Source organism: Aquila chrysaetos, chromosome 17 (assembly GCF_900496995.4).
Source record: "Aquila chrysaetos chrysaetos chromosome 17, bAquChr1.4, whole genome shotgun sequence".
Taxonomy (NCBI): domain Eukaryota; kingdom Metazoa; phylum Chordata; class Aves; order Accipitriformes; family Accipitridae; genus Aquila; species Aquila chrysaetos.
In genome coordinates, this window is record NC_044020.1 from 18,377,862 (window position 1) to 18,393,192 (window position 15,331).

The following is a 15,331-nucleotide window of genomic DNA, read 5'->3' on the forward strand; positions in this document are numbered from 1 at the left end:
GTGTCATACTTTACCAAGATCTCAATCTAAAGAATGGCTTCTCGTGCTGAAATCTGGGCGTCTTTTGGGAGAGAATTCTTATTATTAATGTTGATTCTACTGAAAGTAATTCATCATTTAATAATGCTTGAAGAAAATTTTATGTCAGCTCGATTAGACAAAGACTACGAATGACCAAGAATAAGCTCCCTAAATTGCAAAAGTTTTATTAGCTAACTTTGCAGAATCAGCCCGTGCTTCCTCAGATTTCTTTGTAATAAGTCAGTCATTCATAATTGTCATAATTTTAAAGCTTTTTCAACTCCTTGCCTTCATTTCACTCAATGTCAATGGAAATTAGTTATGCACGTCTGTGTGTGATGTATGGATTCCTTGTAGCATGCAGCACAGCTCTCCCACTCAGCGTCTGGAGACTGACTGACTTCTTTTCTGTCATTTTCAAGTATTAGTTTGTACAGTGAAATTTCAAGGCCTGAAATCTCTAATTATTTGACTAGATTCCTCTTTGTAGTTTAGCAGGCAGAAGAGTGATGATTACCTAATGTCATAGTGATTGCGATACTAGTTTCAGCGTTGAGCAGTTCCTAAAACTTGACATGAAAATAAACCCAAAACTCTGCTATTTCTGCTGTGACGTGAGGACACATGTAAAATAATAATAAAAAGTAAAAAGCAAGATGTATGAGAAGCTGAAGAGTGGGGGGAGGTACATTTCTAAAACATTGGGGGTGGGGGGGGAGGAAGCCAGAGTTAATTTGAGGATGCACTGGAAAATAAATGAGCTTGTGGATTTAATTCAAAATCATCCAAGCAGAGTCTTTTGCATGAAAGAAGCCAGTGATCAGGCTCAGTTTACTTGAAACATCAACAATGACTGCATCCTGCTGTTTCAGAGTTTGTGCTGATAGATGCTCATCGTCTTTGACACTGCACCATTACGGTTGTATGTTGCCTGTGCTGTAACCACATTGTCTCTACATGCCTCTTCAGGTTCTGAGAAATTCCCCAAAAATCCAGGTTTTAGAGCTTGATCTTTTGGAAACATACTTTTCAGCAGAAGTAAAATCTGATCCTATAGTTTCTGGTTTATAAACATATTATTAGATTTTTTTGGCCCTTTTAGTTGACATACAGACTAGTGAAAAACAAAAGGTTTATGAAGTTGACAGGTACCAAACAAAAAAAGGATACAGGTTCTCATGCTAAAGCTGATTTTGAATGTGTGTCTCTGGGTAAATCACTGCTTAACACCTACTAGTTGCTGTACAAAAGAAGGACAATAATGCAAAATCCTGTATGAGCTCTATAAAAGAATTAGGTCATATTCTTTGCAGTAATAGAATATAGTATCTTGATAGGAGTTCCTTCATCACCTTACAAATTCTGTTTTTGTTGGAGGTTGGTTTGTTTCAGGCTAGAGTGTTTCACTAAACAACTTAGTCATGCACAAAGAATCTTTCCCATTTACCTGCTTCAAAAGGTCAGTGAAAATCTTTGCATAATGCACGTTGGGAACATTCCATAGGAACTTTTTTCCACAATGTATTGTTACTAGACTTGATTTTACAGTGTTTTTTCATGCATAAATTCCTTGCAAATGTGAGAAAATGGAGTTGATAAATTTTTAGTTGAGAGCATAGAGTTTATAGAAAGTTGGGTTTTTTTTTCATTTTTCTAATAAAAAAAAAAATTTACAAGGTTTTTGTTAACATTTTATTGAAAGACACTTCCAGGAACTTTCTTATTTGAGGGTTTCAAAACTTGTCAGAATGAAACCATTTACCACTCGAATTTTGAACAGTACCTTTTGTCAAAAAACATTTTCCATAGTATGTGGAATATCAGGTTGATCAGCCAAACTGCTGATACTTTACTATACTGTACTTTAAAAAGCAAACTTTAAATAGATAGGGGATAGCATATTCCCTGCCTATTTTATATGCAGAATCTTCTAAACTGGTGGACTAAAAGAAATTAACGTTACCCCATACAGGGATGAAATCTGGAAAGGAGAAAGTGAGTTGGGTGAAATGGAAATTATTGGGTGGTCTTAACCATAAGTTTACTTGTGGCAGCTATAATAATAGACAGTGGGACAGAAATATTGCACAGGTTATGCCACAGCCATCTTGGTTTGTATTGACAAAAGTGAACAAAAGTTCACCAAAACCTTTTTCAAATAACACAACTTATTTGTAGCATATATACGTTTTAAAAAATGGCCGATTGATACAATCTTTGAAAGTAATAATTAAGAGATTATTCCATCTGAGTGTGAGTGACAGATGAGAGTATGTTCCATGCATATTTTGTATTGATTAGCAGATTAGAGGTGTTTGCTTCTTTTTTTCTTTTTTCCCTTTTTTTTTAAAATTGTAAAATTACTTCAGTAAAGAATTCCAAACCAGGCTGTAAATGACTCAAAGATATTGCCAAGTGAAGTCTGTTTTTAGTGGTATGTGTAGAAACAAGTTGGGCTTGCAGTTCCCAGTGGGACAGAGTGTGGGAGTCTGCCACCCTTACTCATGTTGAGTAATACCTTATTACACAAGTAATCCTGTCAAAATGAACAGAGTTGGGTTTTTTAAAGGTACTAGTTATTCAGTGTACATAAATAATGAATGAACTTGGGGCCAAAGTGGAATGGAGACAGTCATTGGTACTAACTAGTACCTTTTGCTTGGACTGTCTGTAGAGAGATCATAGCTTCAATAAACCTGGGAATATGAACCTTATTATTTAATATTAGTTATTAGTACTAAACTTGGTCAGAGATGAGGCAGATGTATTGCTGACATTTTGGATAAGCTTGTGTTTGTGCTTCTATACGTGTGTGTGTATATGCTTACGCATTAGATATATGTAATATTGCTGCTGTCTGTAATCGTAAGTATTTCCTGCGGAAAAGCAGAGTCTGCAGATTTCCAACATGTACTTTAATTGGAGGGAAATAACCCTGCAGATCAGGAGGAGAGTCGGATTGAATCCCATTGAAGTTCAGGGACTAGTTTAGCGTGTAACATTTGGTTTGGACGTAGGCTGTGTGAGCGAGTAAATTCTTGATGCTGTTGGTAGCTGGAATGACCCCTCCGCACTGCTGCTGGAGGATCAGATCTGCTCATCTTGTCCTTGTGCATCTCTTCAGAATGCAGCTCTGTGCCTGTCTCCAATGTACGGGGCCGAGTGATTTAAACTCTACCCATGAGAAAGACTTAGTTTATAGCTGCCAGAGAAACTCAAGGGGTGAACATTTTCATGCCGATTCAGAAACTGGCTGTGCAACTCCAGTCAGGCACTGTCACGCCTAGTTATGGTGAGAAAACAACAATGCCTCTCTTGATAAAGCAAAAAAAGAAAGTCTTGCACAATCAAAATTTTGACATACAATTTAAATCATCTCTCTACATCCTGTGGACTTGGAGCTGTCAAAAAGGCAAAGCCTGTGTTTGAATGGAAAAGCTTTTTATTTCTTTAAAAAGTGTACCAACTATAATTATCCATAACTATGCAGGCCTGTTTTAATGCTGTTTTATAATTACAGGTCTTAATGCTAGATTATACAAAGTCATTTATAAATAGTCAGAACAGAGGGACTTTGGGAGTTTTTAACCTGTAGATTGCTGTGGGTTGTGGCAGCTGACGGGATTTTGCCTGTGTACGTATGGGGTGAGCTGTGTAATGATTGATGAATCCCTTAATTAACTCCCAACAAGTTAAGATTTATGGCCTCATATCTTTTTCTCCTGACACATCTGTGTTTGTCACTTCTGAAGACATGGATAAGCCATTTCTCCAAAAGCTTTTGTGGGTATCTGAAATGTTTCTGAGGTATTTTGCTTAATGTAACAAGATTAGAGTTTTATGACATGAAATTTATGAAATTTTATGGCATGAGCAATCAAATTGGGATGGATGCTGGTTGTGTGCTAGAGGGCACTATCTCCTTGAATACTGGATACCATTTTAGATTTATTTTGGGTATACAATCATGTATGAAATGAACCAAAACCAATGAACAAATGGAAATGTAGTAGGGACACTTAAATGAGGTTCTGTTAAAAATAATAATAATAAAAAAAATAGAGCTGTAGAAAGATCACTTTTGTGAGGCATTGAACTCCGGGAAGGAAAAAAAAAAAAACCCCAAACAAAATAATGTTATTTGGTAGCCTGTTATTTGGATGGAACCAATAGTTGTAGATGGCACGAGGAAACAATTCATGTGGATGCAGTGTAGCTCTTACTCTCTCCAGTGGGAAAATCCAGCCTTGCTGAAGTCAGTCCAAACCAACTGAGATCAATAGACACAGGGTATCAGTTTAAGCCTACAAAGAGTCTGTTGTAAATTGAAGGGGAGTAAAGAAATACGTGGAGAAGCTATTGTAAGATGAATCGCATCAAATATTTGTGGCATAAGAGTGAGTTAGAGGAGTGAGATTTTACTTCCCTGAAAAAAACATTCCTGCTACCAGGAAAAGCATTTATTTAATGAAAATTTAACAAAAGGCATGTTTTTTACTGCAATTTCTGCATATTAAAAAGCCTTTCCAAAAACAGAAGACTCTTTTTATGAGAAACAGGGTCGTATTTGAATTCATCACCAGAACTAAATCTTCAGTTCCATCCTAACCACTGATAAAAATCAAGTATGGGGATATGTTTCATAACTCCAATGTGTCTCTACAGTGGTCTGAGTACTGCCTGTGTCCCACTGTGTCTGAACTTTGCAGATTTAGGTTGTCTAAAAAATTACTATTTAACTATTCATATTCAGTAGAAATGATTAATGACAGTTCAAAATGCAACTCCTCTTGCAGGTCTTAAGTTGCAACAGTTTTCATCTGCAGAGACACCCTTTTACATTCAGAATCTGGTCCACCGTATTGCTACTTTTCTGAGAGTTATATCTTGGGGTTTTGTTGGGGTTTTTTAATCCTATCCATAAGTTGTTCGAGGAAACTGATGTTTCCTCTCTCATTGTAAACCTTCTTTCAGAGGGGTGTAATTGAAAACCCTTCTGAGTTTAAAGTAGTTTGAGGAAAAGATCTTGAAGTCATATAAGTTGTAAACTGTCGTGTTATCATTGAGGGTAGATCCAGGATGTTTGCAGTCCTTTGTGAGATGGGATAATTCCAATCCTTCATTAGACCTAGATCTGTTTAGAAGAGCTCAGTTTCAGATAACGTTGTTACTCAGAATTTAGCAGTTTCCCTTTCTTTATTGTTCATAATGGCAACTCTACTTGCATCTCAGATACAGAATCTGTTAAGATCTAGTATTAGCTCAGTAGGAAAATGAAGATACATGAAAAGAAGAGAATTTAAGGATACACAGTGTGGGAGCATTTCAAATTCAGAAAAGGGACCAATAAAGCTGTAGAAATAATGAAAGACCATCTGTGAATGTATTTACCTTGTATCACGTTGTTTTCTGCTTGGGAACCTATGGGAGATTTGATCCTTTACTGCTACAGGCTTTGATAGTTACTGTCCTTTTGGAAGACATTTCTAAAAGTAGATACAGATTTAGTTATTTATTTAAACCTTCCATTTTCTTGTGGAAATTTCCCAGATATTTATAAGGAGTAAGTAATTTCTGCGAAACTCTGATGTTTGTGTTTGCTGTTAAAGGGGACGATGAGATTTCTGACAAGGCCAGATTATGCCTAACTCATGTTGCTATGGACAGAGCTACCTGAAAACAATTTGCCGTCATCTGAGCTGTGTGACCCTTATCTAGGGTTGTGCATTCATTTCTTTGAGTGTCCTAGTCACTTGGAAGATTAATGCAGATTAAATCCTTAACTTCTGTGCCTTAGCCATTTTAGCTATTTGTTAGCCTTCTAGGATTGTGATGGGCATGTGGCTTGTAATTTAAACTGGATCTTTTAAGAGCTGCATGAGGAAGGAAAAAGTTTCTTCTTCCCTCTCTAGTATCGCTGTAGATTGGCCTACAGTCCAACCCATAGGTTTTCATTTTAGATTAAAAAAATAATCATCTCTGTTATTGCTAGTGCATGGAGGTGGTCACCTCTATTAAACCACAACACCTTCCTTGCCTGTTTTTATAAATTCCCTGCAGAAAATGATATCATCCCTGTTGGGAACAGTGACAAGCAGAAGATGATGATCTGCAGCATGCTAACTGAACACAGTACAGGAAACCATGTATTCACTTACAAAGTTAGCAGAAGAGCTTTATTTCAACATGATAGTCAAACTTTCCTTGTGAAGCAATGTGACAGAATCTGGATTATTCTGATTTAACAGCAGTAGGAGTTTTTAACACGATTTGGGTATATCATATATAATACAAATCATCAATACAAAGGAAGGCATCCTCTCTCTATTTTATTGTCGAAGGGAATTGTAGTGGAGACTTCTGTAGATGGTTTACAATATTTTCGGTCATCTTTCGAATATAAATGTCCTAAAGTGTAGAACATTATTGCAGCATGATTGACAAATGATTTTGAGTCCCTCTCTTTTTGTTTGCCAAAATTGAGACAACCACTGAGTGCTGATGTTCAGAAAGAGAGATTGTGTAAAAAACCAAGCTTCTATTAAGGCAGTGTTGAAATGAGTAACCAAAATGTTACACTGAGAATCAATAGCAAATGTGTATCTTGGTGCAGTGCAATGCAGAATATGAATAATTCACATTAACTTCAGGAGGGAGTTGCATGGTTTCTGCAGAAGAAAAGCTTGGGATCTGTCACGTCAAACATAGCTGTAAAATGCTGAATTCAGTGGGCTAGTAGAAAATTGCCAGTGAGAGTCTATCTGTTGATCTCTGTCTTTATACATATGCTTTGCTACAGACACGTAGGTGGGAAAGCCTAGAAGACAGAATTCAGGTAGGATGTATGAAGTGTTAGTCTGTTGGACTAAGTCAAACATTAATAGAAAATACAGATTGCTTCTCTATGTACAGGCAATAGGTGGTGTTCAGAACAGGCGATGTGCAGCTGAGTATAGGTTCTGGTAGGGATTTTTTTGTTTGAGTTTTGGTTTTGTTATGTTGGGTTGTTTTTTTGTTTTTGTTTTTCTTAAATATCTAACATGGCTCAGGAGGCAAAGCTCAAAATGAGATCATTAGAACCAAAATAAGTCCGAACAAAGGGCTGTTTAAAGTCACTGTTTGTTTTCAGACCCAGTTGACTGCTGCTAAGAACCATTTCGTGCTCAATATGCCAAATCGTATGGACATGCTCTACCTCACAGCAGCCCCACACATGGTTCAAGAGGCTGCTGGGCTTTTGAAATGCAGTCCTTTAACTGTGAAGTGGAAAATCAAAATGGGGTAATTAGAATCATAACTACTAGATTTTTGAGGAGCAGTATTACTTCAGCCTGTCTTTTCAACTTTTACTTACAATAGTCTTCAGTTTTCTTGTTCATAACTTCCTATTTTCTATGAAATGTTTCTGTTTTTTTCTTTCTTTTCTTCTTTTGACTATGCCTGTAGGATTTCTTATTTCTCGTTCCACTCCTTATTACAGATGCCCCTGCTTAGCACAGTGGCCTGTTATAGCATCCATGCACATACCCTGATTTTAATGAACAATGTTGCTGTAATTAATCCCAGAAGTCGACTGCATTTTAATACTTCACTGGACCCCTCTATTTTGAAGACCAAGCTGGAAGTGTTCTGGGTTCAGATTGTCCTGTAAGATTTTCAGTAGTGCCTGGTTTGGATGAAAGCTGGATTTTCCGATGACATAAGGATTCTTTCAGTCTTTCTAAAAGTTGAAGATACACACATGCTATCAGAACAGTGTTATCAGGCAGTCTCAAAAAATTCTGAATGTGGGCCTGAATTTTAAGTCAAGATTTGTGTGTGATTTTTACAATGTGTGCTGTATGTATCTTCCTTGTGTATCCTTTTTTATATACATACAGATGTAAATTACACGTGTGCTTTGCTGATCTGGCTATGGGTAGGAAGTACAGGGTATCTTGACAGCAAATCTTCATCTACTTAAGTGCAACCCTGAATTTGTCTTGTCAAGAAGCTTAGATTATTAATGTCCAAATGTTTAATTGCTTAACTATCCCAGATTGGTGAACCTGAAAAGATTCTTGCAACATGACTATAACACTGTGTTGTTCACATGGGTGAAGTTTTATAAACACAGACGTTCTGGCTTGCTAGCAAGTTATTTTATTTTACTTTATTTTTTTTTTTTATCAGTTATGGTTAAATGCATGCAGCTGATTATTTCTTAAAAGCTAAGTGGACAATAGCTTGTATTGGGAGACATTCTATCTTCTTACAGTCTCTTGCAAACACAAAACCAGATGGGTATTTTTTTGAAGGAATTGCATTTCATTATACAGTCGTCTTAGGTGAATTTTCATGTTTAAGAAGCCAGAATACAAGAGAGTGCTATATTAGTGTATTATTCTCACAACAAACAAGCCACTGTTCTGTTGCTACCTGCTTGGCCATTGTTCCCAATTGTGTATGCTTTGCAGTGGTATTTGGATGGTTTCCTGCTCTCTGCCAGCACAAAAAAGGCATTTCTGTTACAATGGCCCCTAACCACACAATGACGGCATTAAGGATTTATTTGGAGGTTTCATTATTTTCTCCTCTTTTGTTCCTTCCAGGATGTCTTCCAAGCGACCAGCCTCTCCGTATGGGGAAGCAGATGGAGAGGTAGCCATGGTGACAAGCAGACAGAAAGTGGGAGAAGAGGAGAGTGACGGGCTCCCAGCCTTTCACCTTCCCTTGCATGTGAGTTTTCCCAACAAGCCTCACTCTGAGGAATTTCAGCCAGTTTCTCTGCTGACGCAAGAGAACTGTGGCCATAGGACTCCCACTTCTCAGCACAACACAATGGTAGGTTTGCTAATGGTCTATTGTGCTTACATCCATTCTTTGAATTCTGCCTCTACAGTAGTTTGGCATCCAGATCTGTACTTTATGGAGTATACAATGCACAGTTACACGTACAGAACATGCTACAATAATGTGAAAGCTTTGACCTAGCTGGACTGCCTTTACCCTCCGCTACAAATGCTAAATCACTTGCAGTGCAAACTCCACTTTTCCTCACCTTTGCCTGCTGGCATTTAGGGTGATAAAATTTTTTAGCTATAGTGATGCAAATTTGAAGTGTACATGTTCACCAAACAGTAAGCGGTTTTGGCACACTGTAAGTGAGAGTCGTTTGGCGTGGGGTCTGAAATATCACCCCAATGCCAAGTTTATGTAGTAGTAAGGCACAGAAGTCTGTGTAAAGGGTAAAAAAATAAAAGCAACTTTGGATTCTGCCGGTTTAAAAAATTCACGTCTGATGCGTATTTCACATACCACAGACACCTATAAGAAAATTTGCTGTGCTTATGGAATTAAATCAGCCTTCCACTTTTTCACTTGTGAATTCCCACCTTTTTGTGCACTTTACAAGTGACACTGTGCACTTAATTCGCTACGTTTAACAGCCCACTGGAAGTCCAGAACTGGCTTTATCGAAAAGCAGACAAACAAAAGAACAAAAAGCAATGCCATGTTCTTCACTAGTGTCGTAGTGTCGCTATTGTAATGTGACGTGTTTGGGCCCTTCATGCAGAGTACTGTGATTCATTTTTATAAAGGTTGAAAGGTGCAGGGAAAGGCATTGAAACCCCAGGAGGACTTAGGCACCTCGACAAAGCCGTCTATTGTGAACACACTTACACAGTTCTTGCCTGTTTACAAATTGACTGTAACTTTTTTCTTAGTCCCCCACTTTGACAAGGGCACTGACAATTTCACTTTAAGTGAAGATAATGAATGGACCTGCATATTTGAAGGCTTTTAAAGAGGCATTGCAAAATAGGTGATAGTGTATTCTCATAAAAGCCTGCAACAGCTCCATAGTGGTATTTAAGCCCTTACAGCTCATTACGCATATGTAACAAGCCCTAAGTAAAAAGCCCTTAGGGATTATTATTTCTCATAGGACGAAGTCACTGGACGTTCACTGAAGCTGCTCTTCTAGACAAAATATCTCACGGTCCTGATCCATTTTTGTTCCTTTTTGGACTAATGCTTAAGTTCAAGCAGTGGTTTGGAATATTTAATTTTATTTTGTCTTATTGGAACTCTAAACGAAGAAAGAAGGTAATTGGAAAAATTACTCATGGGCAGACAAGTCATTATCTTTTTCTAGCTTGTTTACCTCTCATCCTTTATCATATGTTTTATGGAGATGTAATTCGTTCATATACAGTTCCAGCCAATGGGATGTTAGGATATGTAACTGGTGTATGAGCTTTGCTGTATTTTGGCCTATTTTAAGAGAGTATATTGAAGGTAAGGGGTTGTTCCTGAAAACATTTAAGTCAATAGATAAACTTTTGATGATACCAGTACTGTAGAATCAGAGCCTAATGAAATAAAAACTCATTGTCTTCTAAGGAACCCACCAGGAGTATTTTAACTATGCCTCACTGAAACACTTAACTGCTCTTTAATGGATTTTAACTAACTTCCTTATTCATTTATATTTTTTAAGACCAAAAAGTTTAGCTGATCATCTAGTGTTACTTCCTGCTAGGAAGGCTATATTTAATGTGATGCCAAAACAGCGTGTTCTGTGTCTTTATAATACAAGATACTGAATTGTTGCATGTTTTATACAGTTTTGCTGTAGTAGTGAGATGATGTAGGCTTATCTGAAGCATGTTTGGGGGATTGTACGGACTGGTTTTGTCTTCATACATATTTAAGAAACTCGCCAGTTTGTATGAATGTGACATTTTGGTAATATCTCTCTCTCAGTGAGGAGTGTCCTGTAAAAATCATTATCAGGTAGGTCAGAAAGGATGTAGCCTGTGTGTCTCCAGAAAGAAGGAAGTGATCAGTATAAATGAGTAAAATATACATAATCACTCCTTCTGCTGTTGTGGTATGTAGTTAAGGAAGTAACTGAACCTGGTGCTTGCATAACTTTTAGATGACTTCAATTTGGGTGATTAGCAGTTATGAAAGTCATTCCCAAAGGGTATTCACTTTGGTAGCATTATAGAGGTAATTTTTATACTGTTTGAATTGACATTCTGTGCTATTTTATAGTCTCTGGGAAGCAAATCCAGGTGTATGCACATGTGCACACACCGCCGCAAAGTGCGGTCCAACACGGTTTTACTGATAAAGCTCCAGCAGTGTGCTTCACGCTGCTTAATAGCGTGTCAGCTGTACTACTACACCTACTGACCGAGTCTGCAAGTGACTATGGAGTTCTCGTTTTGCAGCTGCATGCTGTCCTTAGTAGGGTGCACCTTTACAGGTCTCTCCAATGTCCAATAAGACAGGATCAGACATACAGCCAGTCTGAATCATGTGGTGCATCACTCTGCTGCACCCTCCTAAACTATACTGCTTTGTGCGTGATTGTTGGCTAAGACCCTTCTCTGAAGGGATTCTTAGATAGACATGGTATAGATCCAGAGAGATCTTTCTGTGTTAGCTACATGTGCAACACCCATTTGGCTTAAGGAACAATCTCAGCAGAAGAAAGCCGCAGCCAAGGGATCTGGAAAGGGTATGGACTTACACAGCTTTGTCTCATCAGTAGGCTGCGTAGCTGAATTCCTCTTGTCACCACAGCCATCCCTGCCTCCTTGTATTTTGCCTCTCACCACTGGGTCGTGAAGGGACAGTTAGGAAAACAATTTCAACCTCGAGAATGAATTTCTTGGCCTCACTTTTCTAGCTGCTAATTGACCCTCTCTTTCTTAGGTTACTTCTAGCTGTGCTTCCTTTTACAAGTCCTGCCAGCTGGGACATCCTAGGATCCTTAAGGTAAAGGGCTGATTGTACCAGAGTGATGATAACTCAACAGTTTACCCCCTTAGACTTTTGAAAATTCACCCTGTTGCACTTCACCAAGTTGTAACAACTGCCAACTTAGAGACACAGCTCAGAATGCTGGGTAAATTCTTATAAAAGGAGGGCAAAATCCCTAGAAAGAAACCTTCAAACCTAACCAGAATTGACAAAAAGCTGCAAACCCCATCTTCCCATCAAAATGAACAGGGTATTTCTGAGGATGCTGGAACTGCAGCCAGAGAAGGGTTAGTGCTGTGGGTGCAAACGGAAAGCAGAAGGCTCCATCTGAACATCAGGAGACGCCTTTTACTGTGAGGGTGACTGAGCATAGGAACAAGTTGCCCAGGAAGGCTGTGGAGTTTCCATCTTTGGAGATATTCAAGAGCAGTCTGGACACGGTCCTGGGCAGCTGACTCTAGGTGGCCCTGCTTGAGGAGGGGGTTGGACCAGATGACCTCTGGAGGTCCCTTCCAACTGTTCTGTGGTTTTGTGAAAGGCAGGGGCAACTCTATCCCAAACTCTCTTCCTCTTGATAGAAGAAACTAGATACTTATTGTAAGTAAGAAACAATATTTTGGTCAAACAAAACAATAATTTACCAGACTTGAACCAAAGGCTCAGCAGAAAATAAAAGACAAATAATCTGACCTAGAATATATCCGAGAGTCCCCTTAGGATGTTTGTAGCAGGCAGTAAGCTTAGTGGGGAAACACTTGAGGATTACAGTATCAGTCAATATCTCTTCTGAAGAAACCTATTAAGGCTACAGTATTTGGATAGCACAGGTAGTTGTTAGCTCATCTAAGTTGGAAGGATTTATTTTCTTTATTTCTATTTGTCTGCCTTACCATGTTGCTTTTGCCACTCTCAAGACTACTGATCTCGCCAGCGGTGTCTATGTGCTAATTTCTGAAAATAAGAGATGTCAAAGCTAAAAGCGCTAATTAAAGTATACCACAGGCATGGTGTACTGTGGTCAAATTCGACCGTTCTTCTTAACTGTAGAATATCAGTCAAATGCTGGATGAGATTAAAAAAAAAAAAAAGGAAGTTCTGACCAAAAGATCAAACTGGTAAAGTATAATTTTGCCACTGTCCAGTTGTTCCAAACTGTGTGACTGCACTGCTAGCCCACATTTGTCCTGCACTTTCAGTGGGATTTAGAGTTCATTTTCAGCAGTGCTGTTAATTGAAAGGAAATATTACAGTGCACTGTTAAGTAGCTTTATTGCTTCACACGAAAAAATGTTGCATTTCCCTGGTGAATGAAGTTATTCCTCTGTAACTTGGGAATAATATTAAGAAATTTTGGTCATATTAAGAACAACAGTACTACTGGTCAAAGAGCTTACTGACATGTTGCTTCATGTTTTTCCTCCACTTGACCAAAATAAAAGGTTGTTTAATGCTGCATTTGAATTCTCTTATCACATACATGCTGGCCTGCACTTCACCTGTTGGTCTGGGGTCATCAGCATGTGAATAGTACTGGATCAGAACAACATGCGGCTAGAGCATTTAGCTACTATTCAGAAGTTGCAAAGAGAATGGAAATATGAATGCATATAGCTTTTTAAAAAGTGAAATAGGACTCTAATTATACTGAGCTAAAGAATGCCTATTAAAAAAAAACCACAGTGGTTTTAGAGAAATTTTAATTTCCAGTGTACCTTTGTGCATCAAGCTTAGGATAAGTTATTGTGATGGTACAATGCACAGTGTTGTGAACACCAGTGCCGTTATTGTGCCAGCTCTAATAATGAGAATTTCATTGTTTGGGGAGAGCAGTCTCCTACACTCTAGACAAAAGTGTAATTACTTTTGAACGATGTGGAATGTGCTCAGTTTAATAGCACGGAGAATAGATTCACAAAGATTCAGATAAAGCTAGCTTGGAAGCCATATGTGCAATGTGGCAGTATGAAATTGTTAGCAGGCACCATAATTACAACACACACACACACACACACACACACACACAATTTCACAGTTTAAACTATAAACTGTTGTTTTTGTAAGAGATAGAGAGGCTTATCTGAACAAGACTAGTTCAATTAAAACAAAGCAGAAACGGTGGTAAGTTTGCATTTGTCTTCTTTTGATGTTCTTTCCTTCCTCTCTTAATGGTAAATTGATATTTATAAGATGATGAAATTGCATTGTTAAAAACATTGCATTATAAATGTCATCACAAAAGTAGCACATGAAAGCAGTTTCCACAGATACAATTTCAGGCTTGTATCAAGAATTTGATCTTTTCAATCTTTACACTTGCACTGTTTCAGAGAATGACTCTGTGGGCTATTAGGAAAGGGAACAAATAAAGAAGAATCAGCCAGGACCCATCAAACAGCTGTAGAAGTTGCCTACTACATCATTTAGTCCAGACCCTAGAAAACTCTGCAGTCCTTGAGAACCAGTCATGATGGAGCCAGAAAAAGCTTTGATGCCTCTCGTATCTGCCTGACAAAGTATCTTCCATTTAAGTTATTATAACATGCTTATCCTCCTTGTCATGATCTGTATTGTCCTGGCTCTCCAATCCTGTCCCATCTATCTATGTAAGTAATGCTGATAGTATTTAGCAATTGCTTGCAAACTACTTGTTGTGCAGGTCCTGTATAGGGCAGGTAAAAAAAAAAAAAAGTTTTCATTCTTCAGGTGAGTCAGGGATCAAAGCCATAGTGCAATTCAGGAGCAGCAGGCTAGTTTATGGAAGTTCCCTTGTTTTTTTTCTACCACTCTCTTAATACAGTGAGTTTTGCTTACTTGTGGCCATGGAGAAATAGAGTGGATATATCATTCCAGCTGAAGTCAGTGGGCAGAAAGACTGGCTGAAGCTTGAGATGACACATTGGTGTTTTGATCAGACTCTGAAAGGTCCAAAGGTTGGTTAGGGGACAATAAATAAGTAATGAAGTAGGAAAACATTTTTTTTTTCCCAAGCAGGAGGGTTAGAACTACATTTAAAACAATAAATTAACAAATCAAGACCAGACTCATCATCTATAAATTGCCTGAAATACAGGGTGCAGATGACTAGTTTTTAAAGGCCACGAAGAGAAGTGGAAACAGCAGTTGTTTGTTTTTGCTGAAGATCATCTTACTGTGAAGCAGTCACGTTTTTAATGGATTCATTTGAATGCAGTTAAGCAGAAAATAATCAACAGAAAAGTAAACACCTTTGTTTTATGGAAGTGCTGGGAACTGTATGTATCCATTGTTTGCAAGTGATTATATGCCTAGGAATCAATTCATTGACTTCATACTGGAAAATATGTTCATTTAAGCTTCTTGCATAAATACTAGTAAAATCTAATTCAAGTGAATAGCTGAAAAATTCCACAGGAAAAAAGATAGGTAAAACCATAAAACCCACAGTCGGTAGGAATATTTGAACCAGATGGTCTCTCTTACAATGAAGAGAAAAGAACTATTAAGTGCACTATGAAAATATACATAAGCCTTAAAAGAAAAAAAACTCGGTCATCTTTCTAAGCAAAGTAATCTG

The 15,331-nt window shown here is 38.0% G+C and overlaps 1 protein-coding gene across 10 annotated transcripts in view; it reads left to right on the plus strand.

The window, feature by feature from the left end:
* SOX5 (SRY-box transcription factor 5) overlaps positions 1 to 15,331 on the plus strand; it is a 648,107-nt gene that overhangs the window by 381,588 nt on the left and 251,188 nt on the right. For 7 of the 10 annotated variants that reach the window (XM_030040646.2, XM_030040647.2, XM_030040640.2 and 4 more), the window contains one exon: positions 8,613 to 8,844. In XM_030040646.2, coding sequence (XP_029896506.1) covers positions 8,614 to 8,844 — 231 coding nt within the window. In that variant the 5' untranslated portion in view covers position 8,613. The remainder of the gene's footprint in view (positions 1 to 8,612; positions 8,845 to 15,331) is intronic. The other 3 variants (XM_030040649.2, XM_030040650.1, XM_030040651.1) reach the window with 1 other exon arrangement.